The following is a 22,422-nucleotide window of genomic DNA, read 5'->3' on the forward strand; positions in this document are numbered from 1 at the left end:
GACTGTTTTCAGCTGAGATTGGTCTGAGGCCAAATGCTGTCTGCACTGCTTCCAGTGGGTAGATCCTGCGTGCTGAGCTTTAAAAGCCTGTCCTTGAGCTCATCAGCAAATTGCCTTCCAAGTCCTCTGCTGGCAGTGGAAGAGATTCCAGCTCCAGGCAGGGAGCTTTGACATGGAACACTCATTTAACTGGGCTGATTGCTGCTTCACTGGCCAAGCTGCTGTGTGTGCTGTTGTGTTCTCACTAATGGATGAAGGGAGCCTCTCTCCCTGTGCTGTGGTCCCTGTGGGGATGGTTGGGGTTGCAGTGGAGCTTTTGAAGGATCTCTGAGAGGTGTGGCTGGGGCAGTCCTGCTGACACCACAGCCCCAGCTGGCATCCTGGGAATGTGCACTGCACCTTGCAGTGGACAGGATGGAGGCTGCAACGTGCATGCAGACATCTGTGGGGGAGAACTGCTAACCACAGTTACAGCAAAAAGAGAGGAGAACATTAACAGATTGAGGATTGTGCTGGAAGTGTGCTGAGTGTGACTTAGTGTTCTCTTGCTTGTCCATTAACTGCTGATCCTAAGAGACAAAAGGCCAGGAGGTGCCATCCTGCATTAACGCTGATTGTATTAAAAGCTTCTCTTTTGTGACTTGGCAGTTTTGAGTTACTGATTTGTCATGCTGTGTCATAGTTTCCACAGCTGCAAAATGGAATTTGTAGGTATTAGAGGTGTTTTGAAGCCTAAATAATATTTAAGTATTCTTTCATATTTTCAGACTGAAGGAATGATAAAATCTAGACATTGTTATTTGTTTATATTGAGGTCATATTCAATGGGACTGTTATACAAATTGCAGATTTTAAAATTACGTGCTTATTTTTATGTACTTTAGCTACCTACATACATGAAGTATTTATAATGAATAATTCCATTGAATTCAAACCCAGTTTTTCCCAGACTCCTAAATGCATTTTCCTCTAAAAAGTTTTAGTTCAAATGGGAATGCAGAGACTGATTATAAAGTGGTAAAAGAAATTAAGACAGTTCCAGCTCTTTCTGTTGGAGTGCCTTTTAAAGTGCTTGTTACTATGCAGATGTCAGTTTTTTGAAAGTATTTCTGATCCTTCCAGGCAAATACTGATTGCATCAGTGTTTGTGCTCTGGACCCAGAGAGGCTGATGTTTGTTTTTGGAGATGATAATGGTGATGTCTGCAACATGAAGAGGAAGGCAGTGTGTAGGTTGCTGGCTCTGGAAGTTCAGTGTTTTAATACTGTTTTGTCATATTCTTTAAAGCAAAAAGGAGAGAATGTGCTAGATGTGGGTGAGGAAGGAATTCTATACTACTGTCATTCTGACCAAATCAGGCAGATATACTTAAATTAGTTTTAGATCAATTACTATGTGGTTGGGAGCTTTAATTTCACTTAGAATCACAAATGAGCTTCTGCAGCTTGTCTTGGTGGCCAATGCCCTCAAACTGTTGGTGCAGTCATGAATCTAAAATAAGGTTGATATCGAGTGATAGCAGTGACTGGGCAGGGAAATTACCATGTCCTTTTTGGTATTTGTCATTTATCCTATTCAGTAGCACTGAGCCCTGGCTCTTTTCTGAAAAAAAGAGAACCTGTGAGGTTGGTAGATGCTGGGGAAAGGAAGCCTGAAGAGCTCCACTTTCAGTTTGTGCTGTACCTTCACCTGTGGGCAAGAGCAGATGAATTTGGGGACAGATGCACTGTAGTGATCAGGGAACAGAGAGACACCTGTGTTCCCCAGAACCTCACTGTCTAGCAAACTCACTGGTTCATTCTCTAAAATCAGAATGCCCACAGGGGTGGTCCATGTCTGAAGAGAAGCTGGATGAGAAGTTGAGTCCAGGCAGGGCTTCTTGTGCCCAAGGAAGTTAGGGCTCATTTTTCCAGCACCATTTCATGCTTGTGTCCTCTAAAGTCCTGAAAACACAGATCCCACACTGCCAGCACGATCGTCCTGGCAATTGTTGGTGTTCAGTGAGGAGGAGAGAGAGGTGGTGTCACCCTTAGTCCCACAGCCCTCCCAGTCACAGCTTTCAGAAGGCTGTGTAATAACACTGAGCTGCTTCTCTGCTGACACAGAAATGGTGTTACTACAGCCACTGTCACGATGTGACTGCTGTCACACCCTCTAGGGTAAAACTAGCCCAGATCTCTGGGGATGTGCTGCAAACATGCCCCTGGCCTGCAGCACAGGCATAGCTTCAGGAGCTGGATCCTCTCTCTGTGCTGAAATTCCTGGGATATCTCTCATGTCTCTAGCAGTTGGAAGAGCATCTGCATGATCGTGGCCACAACAGTAAACAAAAATTCCCCCAAACAGCTGCTCTTCATCTTCCACATGATTGTTTTAACAAAATACAGCCCAAAACATGTGCTGTGCTAAATTTATTCTGTCGAGAAATAAAGCTATTAACTTGTTATTTTCTTTTGCTAATAAAAGAGAAATATTTTTGTGGAATAATAAACATTGCATCTGGATAAAGTCTTTATTTCTAAAACATAGCTCTGCAAGCCCTCACCATGCTGGCTTTTCAAATGTTTGTGATTTCATATACACCAGCTTATGTGGCAGGGAAATAAAAGCTGGCAAACAATATCTTCCATTTTACTCTGAAACCATCCAAATTCTATGGTAATTTCTGTCACATTTCTATTTTGGGGTCAAGTAACTGGGAAAGAACTGTGAGTGTTACGCTGTATTCTAGGAGCAAATAAATCAAGTGTATCCCTACAAAGGCCAAAGGTGCAGAAACTGGAAAGAAAAGAAATGGAACTCTGCAGGTTTTCACAGGTGTTCAGTGCCTTCACTCAGCCCAGGCCCTTGCTGCTCTTGCCATTTCTGATATTTGGAAAAATTTTTCATAGAATGGTAGGAACAGTAACAGTAACATTTGCTATTACCTCTTTTATAAACCATCTTTATTTTTGCTGTTAGAAACTCAGGTTAAATTAAAGCAAAAATTAAGAAAAGGCCATTTTAGTTCTTTTTTTTTCCTGGAGAAAGTCAAAGTTGGTTAGTTCAGCTGCTTCAGTCTGTGCTCAAGGCTCTGTATTACACAGTGATGTAACAGACCCATAGATGACAGGCACATATCAGATCCCTGTTTCAAAGCTCTCCTGGGGCCTTTGATCATTCTATGCTGCTGTATCACAAGGTGCACTGCAAGAATATTAACACATCTTCTTCATTTTCGATGTGTTGGTGTCATCTTCCCTGCCAGGTTGGTCTGACACATGAATCTCGTCTCTAACCTGACTCATGTCCACACACATAAACTGCTAGCTGGAATGAAGTGGAATTTGGGTTAGCTGGCTGGGCAGAGCAGCTGGGGGGAGGTGAAAAGCCTGAGCCCTGCTGACACTTGAGCTGGCTGTGAGGGAGGAATACAGCACTCAAGTTACAGTTCAGCAGTTGCTAACCCTCTGGCTTTGCTGGCTCAGTCATTCTGCAATAGTAAAATATTATTTAATGGTCAGCTTGCTCTCACTGGAGATCTGCCTGTTGTAATCAGGCTGCAGGGTAGGATATCTTGTGTTGGCTTTGAAGCAGTCGCTGAGAATAGGGTGTCTGCAGGAATTCAGTGCAGGTTCCAAAACCCATCCAGAGCTGCGCTGAGCTCTGGGCAGCTGAGATCTCACCCAGCTGACCAGCCATGCAAAGCAACTACAGTTACCAGCCCAGGAACATTTGCAGAGTAAACGTAGCTCACACTGGCCCAAGAGGATTAACTGGAGATGTCTCTTGGAGTGAGAGCATACCCCAAGAGTAGCTCAGCCACTGGCAGGAGCAGCCAAAATTCAGGCATCAACTCTTGTGCCAGGCTGGAGAATGCAAGGGCAGAGGTGAGAGTTTAGCAAAATATAAGTTCTAAGGACTCCACTGCCATGCAAATAAAATCAGCAACATAATATGTCTTGCTATTTAAGCAAAGAAGCCCCATCAATTTAAAATACTTTCAAAAGTAGAATAGGCTAGTGGGAAAGAGCAAAGTAAGTCTGCTGCTTCTCTGTAACACTCTGCAGGAAAGCTAAATGTGGAGTTGAGAAGGAAGTTTGAACTCATTTTTCTCGTACAAAAAGCTTCAGGCTGAAAAGTTGGAGATTACTGGCCTGTCACTATTCTTGAATGTAAAAAGTGCAGACTGTCACAGTGACTGTGTCAGCACCTGATGCCCTCTCTACTTACACACCCTAAAAGTAAGGTGCTGAGGAATTTGTATGAGGTAGAGGCACTGATTTTCCTTTACTCTGCATGCAGGATTTCTGAAGTGGTGCTGATAAATCAGTAGGTAAATTATTGCTTTGCCTTCCCTGTGGATCAATGCCAGTGCTTAGGGGACAGGCAGTGTTGCCCAACAGCTTTAGCGAGGAATGTTTCCAGTCCTGCCTTTGATTGTGGATGTTCAGGATGAGTCCTTTCTCTCTGCCAGACCAGCACCAGAGTGAGCTCCCCACTGGCCTTGCCCTGCACCCTGGGTCAGGCTGCTCAGAGCTGCAGCCCAGAAGGGAGCAGTGATGTGCTCTGGTCCAGCCCAGCCTAAGTCCTGTGGCAGCAGTCAGGCTGTGCTGCTTGGACAAATACAAGTCTAGATGAAAGTGGTGGGTGAATTTCTACAGGTTGCCTTATCTTTTTGTTAAACAGGACAATATTTACTGTCTGTTATTTGCCTTCTTTCTGATTTCATCTCAGTCAAACAATCCGTTGAATTTTTCCTAATTTACATTTGCAGAGAGAACGTTAGAATCAGGCTCTTTGTGTTTACTTCAGTGTTTTTTCAAGACTATGTGCTATGAAGTCGCTTTCAGATCCTCCCCCCTCAATAAAATGTTAAAGCATAAATGTAATTTTTATCAGTTATACTATTTATATTCTGAATGTCATTTAATGTAGCTCAAAAGTTCTACGATTCTGTATGGATTGATTTTTCTGGTGTTCCTACTTTATGACTGTGTTGTAGTATGAGGGTTACAGAATACTTACAGTCAACCTTTTGATGGGATGCAGTTTTAATGGAAAGTGTCGTTTAACCAACCTATCCTTTACAGTTCCATTCCTTTCATCAAGGAATAGCTTTGTTGTCAGATTGAGAATTGGTGTAAAAAGAAAGAAAAATATTGCATTACTTCATTTCTTCATTAAGCTGCATGAAAAAAAAAAAGCATTGTTGTATTTCTTGGAAATAAACAATATCTTTATTAGCTTAAAATTTCAAATTTTCTGTGCTCTGGAAATGTTGTGTGTTGCTGAGAATGGCTGGGTGAATATCATCATAGACGGTTAACTTTGAGAGGGAGTTATTTTGATGCAGGCCATTTAATTGTGATTCTGAAGGCAAGCATCTGTTTGACTCATTCCTAGGGAAGGAAAGTACCTACTAGAAAGATAAAGCAACATCCTCCTCCTTTACACATGGCTGTCACTGCCATATTTTCTGAAAAATCCCTTTGCCAGGATTTCTTCTCCTGGGAAGCTGAGAAGTCACAGAGAAAAATGAAAACAATAATTATCCGATTGCTTCTCCTGTTTTGCCGCTTTGGAATGTGGTCTGGAGATTGTTTACCAACTGGTCATTGTCTGATTGGTTTCATGTGATTTATTTTAACTTAAAGGCCAATCACAGCCAGCTGTGTTGGGACTCTGGAAGAGAGAGTCACGAGTTTTCATTATCATTCTTGTTAAGCCTTCTGTCTGTATCCTTTCTCTGTTCTTTAGTGTCGTTTTAGTATAGCATTCTTTAATGTAATATAGTATCATAAAATAATAAATTAGCCTTCTAAGAAGATGGAGGCAGATTCACTCATCTCTCCCCTTATTGGGGTTCCTGCAAATTCAACGCATGGCCAAGGCTGCTCTGTGCTCACTGCAGTGAAGAGTCAGAGATGTTTCCACAGAACCACTCCAAAAGGAAGAGCCAAAAGAGGGAATGATACTTCTAGCAACATGTTTTTGTCATCTCTAGGTCACTGGACCACACAATTTTTTCTTCTTCCTATTGTCCTGATGGATTTCAATGAGAAAGAGAGAAAAAGTCTCAAAATGTTGGATCTAACTTTGTGTTATTGACTTGCTTTACCTAGGGACAGGGAGCCCTGTCTGAGAGACTACGGAGCTTCAGCATGCAGGATCTGTCGAGCATTCGTGGGGACAGCAGCAGCACCGTCCCTCCCTCGGTCACTGTACGGACAAGTAGCAAACAGAGCCACCCAAAACCATCCAGAAGTGCATCAGAAGGCACTGGCAGCTCAGGTAAGTGCCAGTGTTATTTTCAGTGTTGTGCTGTCTGGAATATCACACTGTTCAATGAAGTCATGCCCTTGGCAGGAACAGAGAGGAACGGACACTGCAGGCAGCACATACCAGAATTCCCAGGACACAGACAGGCTGTCGAGTCTCTTGGCACTTAGGAGAAAAAAAACAGTATCATCATTTGATGGTTACTATTCCTGGCGGGTACCAAGGATGAGAATTGAGTGTGCAGAGAAGCCAGGCTCAGTCTTTGCAACCTGAGCTGGAAAGTTGGGCTGGGGGCTGCAAGCCATGCTGAAAAAACTGTGTGTCCTAAGGACAATGGTTTGTTTTCTAATTCTGAAAGAACAAAGGGGAGAAATATCATGCTGTAAATAAGATCCATTCCTGAGGATTCTGTTAAAAAAATTATTTCGAGCTTTGTTAAAGAAATCTTTTTGAGTCCAAATCCAAAACATTTAATTGGAGATAGCTTTGCAGATTAGATCTCAAAAACTGAGACATGGAGGGTTATCCCAAGGAGGTGGCTCCAGATGGTTTCTGGGATTCCCACACACCACTAAAGATCACTCAACTCCAGTGCTGTGATGAGAAACCACGGAAAGTTGCAGGCGTGTTGCACTTGGTAGCTTGTGAAACATATGCTGACAAGTCAGAAATTCAGCAGTTTCAGCTTGGGTGTGTTGAGGTCTGTGCAAACACTTGCACTGTTTCAAGCCTGGGTAGTTGCTACCCCTTCTAATTTGCTTTAGTTTTGGAATTGTATTAGAAATGTCTTGTCTCATGCTTCCTAAAGAGTATCCTTCAAGCCTTTTATAAATTCTGTGAATCAGACTTCTCCTTTTTTAAAAATATTATCCGTTGAATACATTTTCTTTATGGGTAAACTGAAATGTTGGTGCACAGTGGTTTTATTCTCATCTTTATACAAGGTCTTGTGTACACTTCTCTTGACGTAATCAGTCTGAAAATGAAGTGTTCACGCACAGAATAAAGAAGTCTTTAAAAAGTCACATATTTAGACAAAAATAAATAATGACACAAATAAACCATAATTTAGTTATCTTAGTTCTACATTGAGTAGAGCAGCCTTTGTAGTTTTGCTCTTGAGACAGTGAAGTCAGCTCACCTGGCCACAAACCCCTGTCTCGAGACACAAGAGTTTTTTATTTACACAAGAGGTTTTTATTTTGGTCTGGTTTTGTATCCATAGTGCACAAGGATGTCTCAGAATGAATCTCTGAAAAATTGTTCATGAACGTTTTGAACTCAGACTTAAGAGTTTATCACAAATTTTGCATTCAAGTAATTTGAGATTTTGGGTTTAATTTTTTTTATTTATTTAAATGGAAACTGCACAAATTTGCAAAGTCTTCCAAGACCTCTGTTTGTCCCATCTCACTTGGTGGTTTCATTGAGGTGCCTCATTCTCCACCTGCAGAGAATACAAACAGACTCCTCTTGCAGGTGGTGGGAGGCTCCAGCTCGAGCTTTGCTCTCACTTTTGATCACAGGAAGTGAAAGATGCAGTTCTGGTCTCTTCAGTTCTTGTGCTCTTTCATGAGGGCACCATTTTGTGTGTAGCCAGAATATCTGGAGGGGAGCATTGATCAGAACCAGCTGTCCTCTGCGTGTGTAAGACTGTGATGTGTCACCCAAACTGTGCCACATCCTGGCGGCCATGTTCTGGTGAGGTGACACTGCTCTGGGCACACTAAGCCCAGACATAGTTCCGTCATTCCACCTTTCATATTTGTTTAGCTGGAGAGCTGGACATAAGCAAGGGGTAGACAGAATTTGCCTCTGCCCATTAGTGTGCTACATGTACATGTAATGTGTGCATGTGTGAGATTGTGCATGAGCAGTCACTACAGAACAGCAGGACACAGCCCTTTCTCCTGTCTCAAAGCCCTCAGATGGCATAAATGTCCCTGTCAGATGTCCCCACTGCCTCACAGAAACGTTGAACTCCTCTGGTTTTTTACCTGCTTTAAAAATGGTGGGACATAGTCAATGTGACATCAGATGGAGTCATCAAATATGACCCAGACTGTGTTTGGCATGGGGGTGTTCACATTTTAAATAGACTATTTTTCTTGTGAATTACAGAACTTGCATTGTACTTCTAATTTCCTGGTGCTCTATCACCTCTTACATCAGCAACTTGTCACCTAACGCAGATTTAAAGTAGATAATTTTGGTTTGATTTTTTTTTTTTAGAGATATTTCCCTCTCTTTTTTCCTTCCATCCTAGTCCCACTGCAAATCCACAAATATATTAGCAGTATTAAGAAAGAACCAGCAGAAAAGGAAACAGCTTAACCTTTCCTTCTGTAAATGCTTCATTCCTGGTGTTCTAAGTAGAAACCTTAAAATAGGAGGATAATGACTCCCAAAACAAACCCCAAAGTTTTATATAATTCAAAGGAGGCTTATGTTGATTGTCCTTGACTGCTGCCAGCTAGAATTGTGCCTGCTCCTTGATCTCTCTGTGACCACACTAATTAAGGGGATTAGCTGAGGGCTGGACTTAAAGGTTATGCTCACAGTGAAAAACACAGAGCCATGTTCTCACCTGGTGTGTTTTCTTTGACTGACAACACAGCAGAGCTCAGTTTCTGAGGGGTAATAGCCTTGCTATTATAGAATTATAGATCAAGCACTCAGGAAAGAAAAGCACACCAAAACCACCATCCCTTTTTGATGAGAGCTCTGAAAACTCATATGGTTAGAATTAAGGTATAGCTGGAACTGTGATGTCTGAACATAAAAATACATGTTAACATACATGTTAACATAATACATGTTAAATAAGCCAATAAAAGCTAAACCCCTGTCATCACACGGGACCTGGCATGGAGGGTGCTGGGAGCTGACCCCACCTGAGAGCAGAGAGGGCTCTTCAGGTTGAGCTCAGAGTTGTTTATATGGGTCCCATGCCCTGAGCAGAGGACACACAGCCAGACCTGGTGTGGAACTTGGTGTTGCTGGTTCCAGTCCTGTCGTGTGACTGTTGTGTTTAAGAGCAGGTGTGATAGGTGAAATAAAGTGTTTTGGAGAGACAGAGGCATAGGGAGAGGTCTGTTTTCTTCCCTGCACAGAAGGGAGTGCTAAAATCCAGTTTTGTTGGTATTAAACCCCCCCAGCCCCCTGTGAGCACCAGCAGTGGTTCAGGTTCTGGTTTCACAACTCTTGGGCACGTTTCCAAGCCCACTGAAGAATGAGAAAAGGCTCTCCTGGCACCAGTGGGCTGTGGCCAAAAGCTGGCTGTAGGACCGGGCTACACAAACACTCAGCCCGTTTTGTTTCCACTGTTGTTATTTTTGTCATGTGAATGGTGCTGCTTAGATGGATTTGTGATTCTTTGAATCCCCTCTTGACACAAAGTACTGTGTGAAGAGTTTGCCATTGTGTAACAACCTCATGCAGATACAGCAAAGGGTTTTTTTTGTCTGCTGAAGAGTGTCTTATGAGGCCAAGAAATACAATAAGCACAAGCTGCCTTTCAGACAAGGGGAATTGCTCCTTTTCCTCTACCCTTTACTACTTTTTGCCCCCTCTACCTTTTGCTGCCTTTCAGTGGTGCCTGTCCATTGTGCAGCTCTGCTGGGAGGATGGTCCTTCTGCAGGAGTGGGACTGCTCAGCACACAGGGGGCTCTGGACGTGTTCACACACAGAAAGACCCTTCTCCTCCTCCTCACAGCCAGTCAAAAGCCACACCCAAAGACATGAAGAGGCAGAGGCTGCTTTTGCCATGATTTCTGGGTGGCTGCTGACCCCACAAACAGCTCCGGGGAAATGTGCACACCTTCCTTTGATGGGCACCAAGGACACACCATGTAGCAGGCCCACCACCTCTTCATCTGATTTTTCACTTCACTTCTGGTTCAGTATTGCTCAGTTTGTTGTCCTGGCACCTAGATGATGGACTGTGACATTTTACTTCAATGCCTGCTCCAACCTGTGCCCTTTCCACAGGCAGAACTGCCTCTTTCCTTTGGGAACTGTAAATGTCATGTGGCTGTGCACTGTTATGGAAAACTGTAAATTCCAGAACAATATTTCCAAATATTTTTCAAGGGAATCCTGTTGTTCTGGCACATGGCCAGTAGCAATCCACACAGAGACTTGTCTTTATTAACAGGAGCTTTTGCACTTCTTAACCTTACAGTATTACCTTAATTTGTGTTGCATCACAGGACAGTCAGTGTCCAGAGCTGATGCTGCCTGGGGCAGAGGATCACAAACAATGCAGCCACCCTCTGTTTTGCCCAAAACCAGTGTTCTTTCTGCTTAAGCTTGTCCCAGGCTAAGAATAAGATCATATTCTTATCTGGAATGATTTCAAAGCAGAAATGGACAGTGTGCTTTCTGATCCTCTCCATTCCTCTGAGCAGGAGAGAATCAAAGCTGGTTTTCTTTGGTCTTGTGCTGAAGGACCAAAAGCTTTGCAGTACACAACAAAGGTGGGGGAACATCCACAGTCAGGATGTGCTTGGGTATTCAGTCCCCATCGACCAGAAAGATGTGTGAGAACAACTCAGATATATATTGTCTGAACTCCCAGAGAATAAACTGTCATAAAACTGTGATCAGCTTCCTTCTGTGTAAGACCAGAGGCTGAACCCACAGCAGATCTCTTGAGGAAGCCCATAGTTTCACAGCAGCATCCAGCCAATGTGAGGCAGCACTCCCACTAAAAGTATCTAACCCAGCTGCTTGCCTCTGGCCCATCTGTCTTTTCCTTTGGATACATTTAAATCTTATTTTTACACGCTGACCCCAGTCAAGGATTTGGTTCAAGTTAAATGCTACCCCTTGCTTCCAGGTTGCTCTTGACCCGGGTCAGATCCTCAAGGCAGTGGAGAGCAGCAGCACAGATATCAGCAATGGGACAAGGAAGGTGGAGGCCAGAGTGCAAGGGACAGTGAGACATCTGCTCTCAATGGTGCTGCTTTAAAATCACTGTGAAACTGTAGAAGAACTTCCAGTGTCTCCAGTGCAGGATAATCATAACTAAAAAAAAATTACACAGAGCTCAAACACTTTTCTTCTTCAATAACTTTTTTTTTAATGTGGTCATTGATGCCACTGTGAGCATTAAATTGAAAGGCTCAAACTGGAAATTTAGGCTGTTTCCTGGAACACAGACTGTGCTCAAGATGAAGCTGTAAACTTCACACGTTCATGAACAGTTATGAATCACCTGCTTTCACTGAAAGGTGCAATGCAATCCCCCTGGCTGCTTTCATTCGTATGGCAATTCCATCAGGATATTTATTCCTATAGGACCCTCCTGGTTTAGGAAGATCAGGGATGTGTGGATAGATTTCTTTAGAAGCTCTGGGAGTGGTTGCAGCAGCCAGACTTCTACAAGAATTCTAAATCTACTGAAAGAATCCAGGCACACAGCCTTACAAATCCCAGCATTGCATCATGTTTTGTTATCATACAGCCTTTTGCACTGGGTTGTGCATCCATGCTCCAAGATTGCTTATCCTGGGTCCCTTCAGCCAGGAGTTAGTTCTGTTCAGTGATCTGAGAACAGCACCAGGGAGCTGAACCTAACCCCATCCTTCACACCCATATGGACACAGCCTGGGATGAGGCACATTCCTGAGTCTGTGCTCCACGCTGGTCATCTCCCTGTGCACACCAGGGCCTTGAAGAGCACTTCAAAATGGTGCCAGGTGTTTTCTGAGGGTGAGTGGCTTCACCCACGAGTTGCTAACGCTCAGCTCCTCTTTCAGTGTGCACGTGTTGCTCGGTGTGCCGACTTCTCAGAGGTGAGTGCTGGATTTCCTGGGTCCTGGTATCCATGCATCCCTTTTGGGCATGGCTGCATTCCCCAGCCTGGCTTGCTCCTGATGCTCACTGGGTTTCCTAACACCGGGGGGGCAAAGCAGGGGGAGGCCAGGCTGTGAGTGGGTTTGGGAGCTGTGTGTGTGCTCATGGCAAGAATCTCAGTGCTTCTCGCCATACTGACCTGTGTCACCCAAGGATGGGGATTGTTCCTCTGGAGAAAATCTTCATTCCTTTCTCTTCTAGAGGATGTGCCATGTCCTTGCTGTGCAGTGTAGCTCCTCTGCCCCAGTGCTGGTGTAAATCCGCTAGGAATGCAGCAACAGCAAAACCTCCTCAGCCCCAGCCCTGTTTTGCTGTGTTCCCTAAGGATTGGCACATGTTTCTCCATTGGTGGAGAGGACATTTGTGTTTGGGGTGAACAGGGTGTGTAGCAAATCCCAGCAGCAGACCATGCTAAGACCAAATTGAACTGACTGTCCCTGATTCAGTCTCTGGCAGAAGCATTTTTGAAAAATGTCCCCACTGTCCCCAGCATTTATTGTGTTTACAAACGTCAGAGTGCAGTGAATGGTTTAGCTGCCGGTGGTCTTTTCAGTGCTGTGCCAGTTAGCTGGGTTGCTAAGAGCCCAGACATGTCACTTCTGCATTTTTCCCCAGTGACAGATGAAAGGAGTGGGAGAACTCCAATTTGGGCATGCCAGAGGATGGGACTGCCAAGCAGCTTGTCTGGGGAGAAAAAAAGAAATGCTGACTGGCAGTGTCTCATGTTGGTGGAAGCAAAAAAACCTTTGTAACTCCTTTTCTTCTCATCTCATGTGCTTTTTGTGTATTTTGCACACTAATCAACCTGGAGACAGCAGCAGAGGGACTAAAGGATCACAGTGCTGCCACCGTGCTGCAGGCACCTGTGCCTTCCCAGAGCCCTGCACCTGGTGCCAGAGCCCTGTGCAGTGCTGGTGCTTGGAGCCTGCTGGTTCCAGGCTGGCACAGCCTCCTTGCACCCTGCGTGGGTGGCAAAACCACCCTCATACTTGATTTGCTACCCTTCCTTTTCTGGGTGAGTGTGCCATTGTGCAGGACAAGGAAGCATGTTTAAGGTGATATCTGTTGAAACGACCATGAAACACTTGTATTCACAGGGCATTTTATTAGAACTCTTCTAATTTTAGCCTAAACCTATTTTATGGATTTGACTTCAAAGTGTTATTTATAAAAAGAATCACCGAATCCTCATGGGCTTAAAAGTCATGAGGTAATCTTAGGAAAGTCTTTTAATGATGCTAAAGCAGCAATCAGTCCAATGTGTTTATGAATTGGACCCAAAGTAATTCGGATCTTGTTGAAATTGAATCCCCTGTCTTTCACATTGGCTTGTTTTACTATTCCTGCCCCCTCTCCAGCATAATCCAGTCCCTTAGACCATGTCAATAGGGATGTGCCAAGGCTCTGTGTCATAGAGGGCTCATTCTGTCTCCACAGGCTGCCCTTTCTCTGTCTCCAAGGCAATAGATGCATTAATGCACTCTCAGACAGTGGCCTGCCATTAAAATGCTCCTTTGTAAGTGCATCTTTGGTAGCTTGGAGAGCTGACTACATCATGTGAACATTTTTCAGTGCCACAAAAAGCTGGGGGAAGAAAGAATCTAATTTTGTTTAGCTAGGACTAAGTTGCCTTGAGCTATTGGCACTCATCTTCTCTTGGTGCAAACTTTAGTGTAGCAAATTTCAGAGTCCCATCATTAACAGCTCTCATTTCCTAAGAGTTTATAATCTAAATGGGCAGATAGTCAAGTCTTTCCTCAAGCAAGCATATTAAAAGCTGCTTTAGAGCCTTGGTGCAGTCTTTTTGGCAGGAGCAGTTGCATTAATGCTCTTGCAGGTAAAACTCAATTATTTCACTCTCTGACTCACAGAAACCTCTTCAGCTCTTGGGAGAGCACAGGCTGGTGGAGCAAAAGTCCAAGCATTCTGCTCCCTGGATGATACCCTGAGAGAAGGTGTCAGGAGGATGAGGCCTGCAGGTGCCATGGAGTGTGCATTTCTGGAGAGCCTGAAGGCCAGGATGAGCCCCCTGAGCAGGACTGTCCCTGTCAGCACGGGTGGGCTGGGTGCTGATGGGCTCCTCTGCTCTGGAGCAGGTCTGTCCCTGTCAGCACGGGTGGGATTCTCTGTGCTGAAGCTGTTGGCTCCACAGGAGAGCCCTTTCCTGCCCATTTGGATCACTCCCACTGGCCTCACAGTCTGACATGACAAAGCATTGATGCAATTCAGGACATTCATCCTCCTGTGCTCTGGGCAGCTTCACTAAAACACAAGCCTGTTTGACAGATGTACTCCAGCACATCTTTCTGACAGCTCCTATGCCAGCTCCTCTTGCTTTTGTTCCTGGCCAGGCTTTGCTGGTGGAACTCCTTCCAGGTTTTTACCCAAACTTCTGATTTATCTCCTTTGTGTTCTGTGGAAAGTCAGGCTGCAGCATTCAGGAACAATGGTACAATTATGTAACAGCTCTTTTTCCCTTTCAGAGAGGACAGAGTGAAAATCTCCAGGGATATCTGTTTGTCTTTTGGCAGTGCCTGGCAGATGCTTAAACGCTGCTCAATATTAAACAATCTTGCTTGTTGGGACCAGCATTTAAGAAGTAACAAAATATGTTTGGTGGTGTTCTCTCAACTAATGTCTCTTAGGTGCTGTTGCAAAGACCCGGGGCATGGTTGAGAGGGAGAAACCATTTTAATTCTTGCAGAGAATAAATATATCTCTTGTGAATTGAAGAATCAGGTGTATATCAGGAGAATTGTTGGGACTGCAAGTATTTGAGGGGGCATTTAATACTAAAGTGCTGATCAGAAGCCTTGGGCAGTGTAAGAAACGTGCAGGGACATTTGTGATGAACGGGTCTGTTTGGGGTGTGCACTGCAGGGTTGTGCTTCACAAGGTGACAGATCACACCCAACCAGCAGTGCAGCTCACCAAGGACCTCAATGGGACATCCACTTAATTGTGCTTTAAATAAATTACCTCATTGTTCTATTAGCTGAATCCAACCCCTCCTTTGTGGTGTGCTCAGGAGTGCACGTGAGTTATTACAGTGGAAAGTGCTTTAAAAACACTAATTGACTTTATGTCAAGGGAGCTGATTGTACATCTCTGAACTAATTCAATTAAATTGTGTAGGTGGTTTTATTTTGGTTCTTAGCCAGTTTTGCTTCCAGCTCTTATTCGGTGGATTTTTTTTAACCTTATTGAACTTAAAGAACAAACAGCAATTTTCTGTTGCTCTAGGCATTTTGTTCCTTAAAATTTCCCTTTACTAAATACTGAAGCAAATTTTTACAGGGCTGGCTTGCATCACTTTGCGCTGGTATTTCTGAATAGCATTTTGTGATTTTCTTTTTGAGATTTAAAAATAGTTTCAGATGTATTTTGGTTACTTCAGGGAAGAAAAAAAATTCACAGAAAATCAATAGTTTTTAAGTACATTTGCGTTGTACCAGCAGAAAGTGAAAACATTAATTATTGTTTAATAAACTTCAGCCGAATGACAGATATGATAAAAGCAAAGATGAATATTTCTGTGTCCTGAAACAATGTTCCTTCTCCCTCTGCAGCCAAATGTTTTCTCCTAACAGTTTATTCTTTCTTTTTCTCTATGTAAATATTATGGGACTCTGATGTAAGTGTTACAGATTGCATGAATTTTCCTCTGAGGTGTTTGGAATAGACTAGCACTTAACAACTCACTCATTTGTGGGATGTGTTTTCATTAACGGATGACTTTGTTGATGTAATTAGGCTTGTTTGCTTTGGTTGCATTTGACTCCAGCTTTGGAAAGGATGTCTGCCTCTGTTTGGTGGCTCCTGGGCAGTGTGTGCTGGTGTAGTTGGCTGCTCCTAACTCCTTGGTTTGGCAATGAAAAGTGCTGGGGAAGTACAGGACTTGGGTCAATGTCTTTTGGAAATGATGGTGAATTTATCTTTGTTGCAGGGGAAAGAAGCTGATGGCCATCGTATAATAAATATCTGTTCTCCCGTGCTTATTAAGTGGTGTGCAAACCTCTTTATATGAATGATGCCCTGGAAAGGCTTAACTTTGGAGTGACTTTACCTTCCATTACAGTAATACAATACCTCGCTCTTGGTTTGTGTAGTCTGTGACTGTGGTTTTCCCATTGCTCCTGAGGAATTCACTTGATAGGAGAAAGAAGTATTGTCCTGGCAAAATAAGGGGAGCTCCAATGTCAAAGCTGTCTGATTCCCACTGTAATTGTACTTAAGTGTCCAGATTTTTCAGAGGATCTAGATCCAAGTAATTTGTTCACTTGCACTTAAAATGGGCCAGGTCCTGACTTCTGTTGTACTCAAGAAAATCCAAAGGAATTTGGTACAGATTTATATGGCAGCATGGACCAGAGTCCGAACCAAAGTGATTGCTGAACCAGCACACAGCTGAATCCCAGATATTGCTGCAGAAAGAGTCTTGCAAGTGAAATTTCTTACTCTTTTTGAATCATAGACATCAAAGATTGCAGTGATCTGGCCCTACATTTCCTGGTCCGTGCTGGGTTGTTCCCTGAGGTGCATTAACAGCTCAGATCCCAACTCTGCAGAGCACTCAAATGTCTGCTTTAACTTGAAATGTGTCCATTTTCAGGGCTTCCCACCCAATGTGTGGATTGGGAGGAATTGTGATGGAATTATAGGAACTGGAATTAAAGGAATTAACTGGAATAATCTATTTCCTTAGACTGTTTACAGTCAGATTCTGTCTTGCTTTAGTGGAGAGAGAAGTGCAATGTGGTCTGTGCACTGAAAAGGTGTTTGCAAGAGGCAGCAGCAGCTTTAGTCCTGGAGCACCAGCCCATTTCCCACTTCTGCAGCAATTCAGCCCCTTCACACCGAGCTGTGGGGCCATAAATGTAACAGGTGGAGACACCTAAAACACAGCCCACCCTGGGATGGGGAGTGAGAGTCTCCCAAACAGTCAGGGCAAAGGTCTGGTGTATGATCCGTGTTTTTACACAGCCACCTCCTGGCTGTGACAGTCCTTGGGGGTTGTTGGTTGTTCCCTGGAGCAGACACACTGCTGACTCTGCTACTTTGGGGACATCTGATAGTGACCTGAGGCCCCACAGCCTCAGATCATAAAAATGGCTCTTAGAAACACACAGGAGGTCACCCAAGCCCAAGTGCTGTCCTCAAAATGCACGCTCCAGCCCTGGCAATGTTGTGCTCCTCAATCTTTACCTTCTCTGGTAACAACCCTCGGTGTCCCAGAACCCTTTCATTCTCTTTAAACGTCCATCTCCTTTCTCAGCTGTTCCTCATATGTGTGTTTGTTCTTCTGATTAACCCCTGCTTTACACTTTTACTCACCCTCTTGGTGTCAGAAAATCAGTTTTTTTATCATATCATCACCATAGTCACAAAAAAACCCCAATTTCAGAGCTGGGACTCACGTGGCAGCTTCTCTTTGGAGATGAGTTCTCTGCCATCCCACAACAGCAGAATGCTTCCACAAATGTGGGACGAAGGCTGGCACCCCAAAGTCTGGCAGATCAATATGAGCTTGGCTTGCTCACAGTACAGATGTCCTTCCCAAGGCAGGACAGGCAGGGAATCCTCCCTTCTTGTTCCAGGTCTGAAGGAAAGTGCCATGTGTGTATTAAAGATCTTTTCTCATCAATGGCCAGAAAAGTGGTGGAAAAGCCTAGGAGAGCCCATCTTCCTTTTTCCAGTTCAGTAAGGCTGAAGCCAAACCAGTTCCCATTTGGCTGGGGCAGTGTCCCACTCACAATGAGGTGGAGCAGGGAAGAAGAGGGCCCAACTTCCAGAGAACTTTACAGAGCTCTCAGCTGCAGGGATCAATGTGCCAGCTTGGAGGCTGAGCTCTCCTCCTGATCTTCATGGAAGCAGCTTCAGGACATGGATGTGATGCTTGGACTGATGGGGAGAATGGAGAAGCCTGCAGGAGACTGTGCCTGCTGTGGAGGTGACAGGGGTGGCAGAGCTGGCTGGGTATCTTTTTTGCCCAGCATCTAATTTAAGCGAGAGCACAGTATTGAAGAAAGCAATGTGTGCTGCAAAACCATGGCATTCACAGAAGCATTACCAGGCTGACAGGTCCTTCTGTCTCCTTTTCCAGGGGCTGGTTGTAGAATGGCAGCATGGCACATTTTCATGATTCTGGTCACTCAGCCTCAGCAGTCAGCGTCTCCTCACTCTGGTCACTGACCACCCCAACTCTGGGTCTCCAACACCCCTCCATCCTGTCCCATTCAAAGCCCTTTTTCCCTGGTGAAAGCCCCTGTCTGCTCTCAGTGGCACATGGCTGGAGGTGTGTTGTTGGGCCACTGAGCAAACCTCAGTGAGGCCATTAAAAGAAGTTCTGACCCACTTCTACTAAACTTGACTAAATTTTGATTTGGCTTAGGCAGGCAGCAAAGAACAGCTTGCACATCCAAGAGGGTCTAAGCTAGGCTGCTCCTGGGTAGATCACTTCCCAAGTGGAGGGATAAAACAGTAAACCAAAACATTCCTGTACTCTTTTGCCATGTGACCTAGAGAACATTTAATTCTCCCCACAGTGCAGTATTCACACTACAGTCCTACACAGAATAAAAACATTTCAGCATTATCCCTGGCCTCTCTGCAACGTGCTTATCAACATCTTCAGTACAGCTGGGGAAAAAGTCAACTTCCAGGTCTTCCTGAAAACCTGCAGTGGTGTTTTTCCAGCCTGCCCATGTGAATGGTGATAAAGGGGTAGAAGCACAGGGTCAGTGGGCAGAGGATGGTGTGCACAGGCTGCTGTCTTGAGCAGCAGCTGCATCCTGTGGGCTGAGACTGATTAGCTGCTGACTTTATTATGGCACTGGGGAGAGCCCCAGTGACCTGCTTGTGACTCGTGGTGTTGCTGTAGCCAAATCATTTCCTCTCTGCCTGTTACCCAACTGGAAGAGCTGTCGAAGAATTCAGTTCTTTTGGGCTTTAAGAATCAAAAGGGATTAGTAAGTATTAGATGTTTAAGAATCCTCTTTGGGTTCAGTCTTTGGGGTTCAGTCTTTGGTCCAGCAGACTCTTACAGTCAGGCTGAGACAAGAAGCACAGAGCTTTATTTCTATGAATGTTCATGCAATAAAGTATAGACCCAGTAATTCTGATCAGTGCCACCTAAACAGCAAATAGTTCCACTCCTACCATGTTTTGGAATCAAAAAAACCCTCTCAGTTAAACAGAGAAACCTCCAGCCCTGCTGGTAAGAAGCTATGGAGAGCAGGAAACTTGGTCATGTTGGGTTTCTTCTTCTGTGCCTCTTGCTCTGGGCTATTAAAAATACTGTGTCATTTACTGTGTGTATCCAGGCAGCAAATGGATTGTGTTGTGTAACACAGCCAGTCCCACAAAGATTATGCTGTAAGTTACAAGGGCAAGAACCACCAAGTGTTTGTGGTTTGAAGTTATGAGGCTGTAAACTGCCTTCAGGAACATCAGCAGAGCCAGTGCTCCACCACATTTACTCCAGAGAGACAGAGGAGACACTATTCCCTGCACTGGTTTTCCAGCAACACACCCTCTTGACGAGGGTCCATTCAATGCCTGGTGAAGCTTTTTGAGAACTTCAGTGGATCTCAGGCTGAGTGCTTGCCTTGACCACTCTCAGTTTCAAGTCTGTAAGTGCTGCTGTGTTTCCTATTTCTGCATCCCAGGCAGGTCTCTGTGTGCTTACCAGAGGACTTCAAAACCCGTGTGGAGTCTTCTAGAGGAAGCAGTAGACACAGGAGCTATGGATGGAACCAGCAATTCCAGTTAGAAGAAGAAATCAGTTTTTTTATTTATCCCTGAGCAAACAAACAAACAAACAAATCTCTTTCTAGTGTCAACCTCCCAAACATCAAAAGCTGTGAATTTAGTCTCAATTCTGTGTAAAATAATCAAAATAGACTTTATAATGGCTTTGTAAACAAGAGCCTACTGATTTCTAACCCCACAGCTGCTATTATTAGAGTGTGATGTGTGGCCCTCCTGTCTATTTATCCCTGGAAGATGCATGGCTTTGCAGTGAGTGACATTTGTGTGAATCAAACCATCACTGATTTCCTCATCCCCTGTCTTCACGTTTAGGCTGCAAATGGCTGTGTTAAATAGGTGAAATAAGTGTGGACATTAGGTATGAGAAGCCACCTGAGACAAACTGTGAAACAAAAGGCTCAGTGTTCTCAGATGATGAAGAGAATGATTGTGCATCCATGAACAAAAGGCCCAAAAAGAAGGATCAACCCCTTGAGGTACTTCCATATTGTCAAGACTCCTCCTTCTCACATTCCTTGATTCTTCAGCTGGAATCTTCAACTGAACAAACACCTCTCTTTGGTCTATACTCACTAACTGCATTTTAAGTTGCTTCATGGAAACAAAAGAACTAAAGGAAATGCAAATCTCACTCTGATTTGCCAAAATTTTAGCAAGATTTTGTTATGGAGGAAATAAAAACCTCTGTGGGGGATGCTGTAGGCAGAGACTCCTTACAGATCTGGGCAGGGTGGATGGAGCCACAGCCAGCAGCTGAGATCTCCACCTGTGGGAAGCTGAGTTTGTTCCCTCCCGAGTCCTTTTCTTGGCTCAGTGTGAGGGAGCAGAGCAGTGTGGTTTGGTCAGCAGCTGCAATCACTTCTGCTGGGCTGTCCTACCTGTGGGGGCTTTCACCAAAGTCTGGGCTGCTCTGTTCTAGCCATGGAGAGGTGCAGCCTCTCCAGCTACTCCCAGAGCTGTCCAGTGGCCTCCCAAGGGAGGCAGAGCTGTTCATGCCCTCTTTAAGAGCCTTGGCTGTGCAGTTAATGACAGCTTTGCTCCAAGAGCCACATGGCTTCCCCAAGAGCAGCCTTCTGCCAGGCTGCAGGAGGTGCTGCTCCAGTTGTCTGGCTGTGTCCCTGGGCTCCTGGTTTACAGAGAGCTACTGGGAGCCAGCAGCTGTGGAGTCAGGAGTGGTGTGGGATCCATTACTGCTGCACAGAGCAGCTTTGCTCCTCACCTCTGCTCCAGCTGTGCTTTCTGGCTACACCCATCCCATCCAGATCTGTTGTGCTGTTGGGGATTCACTGCAGGGACCTGGGGTAAGATTTCAGGCTTGGAAGATGGGGTGAAGGGTTGGATTAATCCCATCTCTGTGAGAAACTACTTTGGTTTATGGTCAAGCTAGGAAAAACTGAGATTTAGGTGGAGTCTAAACAAAACCTCACGGTGCTGCAGTCCCTTGTCTATATGAATAGTTACACCTTGCTGCATCAGGGGAATGCAGAAACATGGCATGGTCTTGGGTTTGAAAGTCCCATAAAACAGAAGAGTCCTTGCTTTGGTCCTGTCAGGCCCTTACAGGTAAATATGGGTTAATGCTATTAAGAAAACAAGGCTTTGGATGTTTATGTAAATGGAGTAGAAGAGCCTACCACACCTTGCAGAGTTACCTGATGCAGTCACAGGCCTCCACACTGAGAATCCGTGTACAACATCTGATAACCATTTCTTGCTGTGAAGCTCATGAGGCACAATGCCACACCAGAACTCTTCCGAGAGAAGTAGGCACAGCAGATTAGGGCTTTTTCCTTCATTTGTTTGCTAGCCTGACTAATGTCCGTGTGAGTCTGGAGAGCTCAACCTGTCAACCACAGGAAACCAGATTCATGGAGTTGGTCTGCCTCCTCCTGGGCAGTCAGAGCTCCTTGTGAAAGCTCTGCACCAGCTGACTACAAGGCAGAATTCCAATAGCTGATTTCTAAAATAATTTCAACAGATTTTGTCTGGCCTCTTTCCCAAGCAAGAGGGTGATTTTAAAGAGTTCTTCCTCATGAGAATTAAAGGCCTGGTGTGTTCCATCTTGGGAAACCTTTCAGCTTTGTAAAGCCATGAGCTGAACCCTCCGAGGAGCTGTGGATGGGTTGGACAGGGCAGGATGGGCTGGGAGACACCAGAGCTGGCTCCCTGCCACCAGTTTGATCTCTAGATCCATGAGCTGCTGTAAATGGCACCAATTTGATCTGTCTCTTTCAACTGCTGAATTATTAGCAATCTTCAGCCAAGCACCTGAGGGGAATGTGTTGATGTAACCTGGCTGTACAACAGGTTTCTTAAAGTGATTAGTCCTCAGCTGGCCATTCATTGCTGATCTTCAGGGCCAAAACTTCTGCATTACTTCATGCATGGAACAGGATCCTTGTCACAGAGGTCCCACAAAGATGGGTGAGCTGTAACAAAAAAAAAAAAAAAAAAAAAGAGATATTTCCTACTATGCCTCTGAAGTTTTGTCTTGCTTTTCTGCAGGCACCGCCTAGGACTCTTAGACCTCG

At 44.6% G+C, this 22,422-nt stretch overlaps 1 protein-coding gene across 8 annotated transcripts in view; it reads left to right on the forward strand.

Annotated features, from left to right (window-relative positions):
* The window catches only part of REEP1 (receptor accessory protein 1), a 64,589-nt gene that overhangs the window by 39,973 nt on the left and 2,194 nt on the right, over positions 1-22,422 (forward strand). For 4 of the 8 annotated variants that reach the window (XM_038135258.1, XM_038135254.1, XM_038135255.1 and 1 more), the window contains 3 exons: positions 6,105-6,273; positions 20,228-20,367; positions 22,397-22,422. The exon at positions 22,397-22,422 is cut by the window's right edge and continues 2,194 nt beyond it. In XM_038135258.1, the coding sequence (XP_037991186.1) occupies positions 6,105-6,273; positions 20,228-20,367; positions 22,397-22,422 (335 nt within the window). Of the gene's footprint in view, positions 1-6,104; positions 6,274-12,024; positions 18,072-20,203; positions 20,368-22,396 lie in introns of those variants that run through there. The other 4 variants (XM_038135256.1, XM_038135259.1, XR_005256735.1 and 1 more) reach the window with 3 other exon arrangements.

Source organism: Motacilla alba, chromosome 4 (assembly GCF_015832195.1).
Source record: "Motacilla alba alba isolate MOTALB_02 chromosome 4, Motacilla_alba_V1.0_pri, whole genome shotgun sequence".
NCBI classification, from domain to species: Eukaryota; Metazoa; Chordata; class Aves; order Passeriformes; family Motacillidae; genus Motacilla; species Motacilla alba.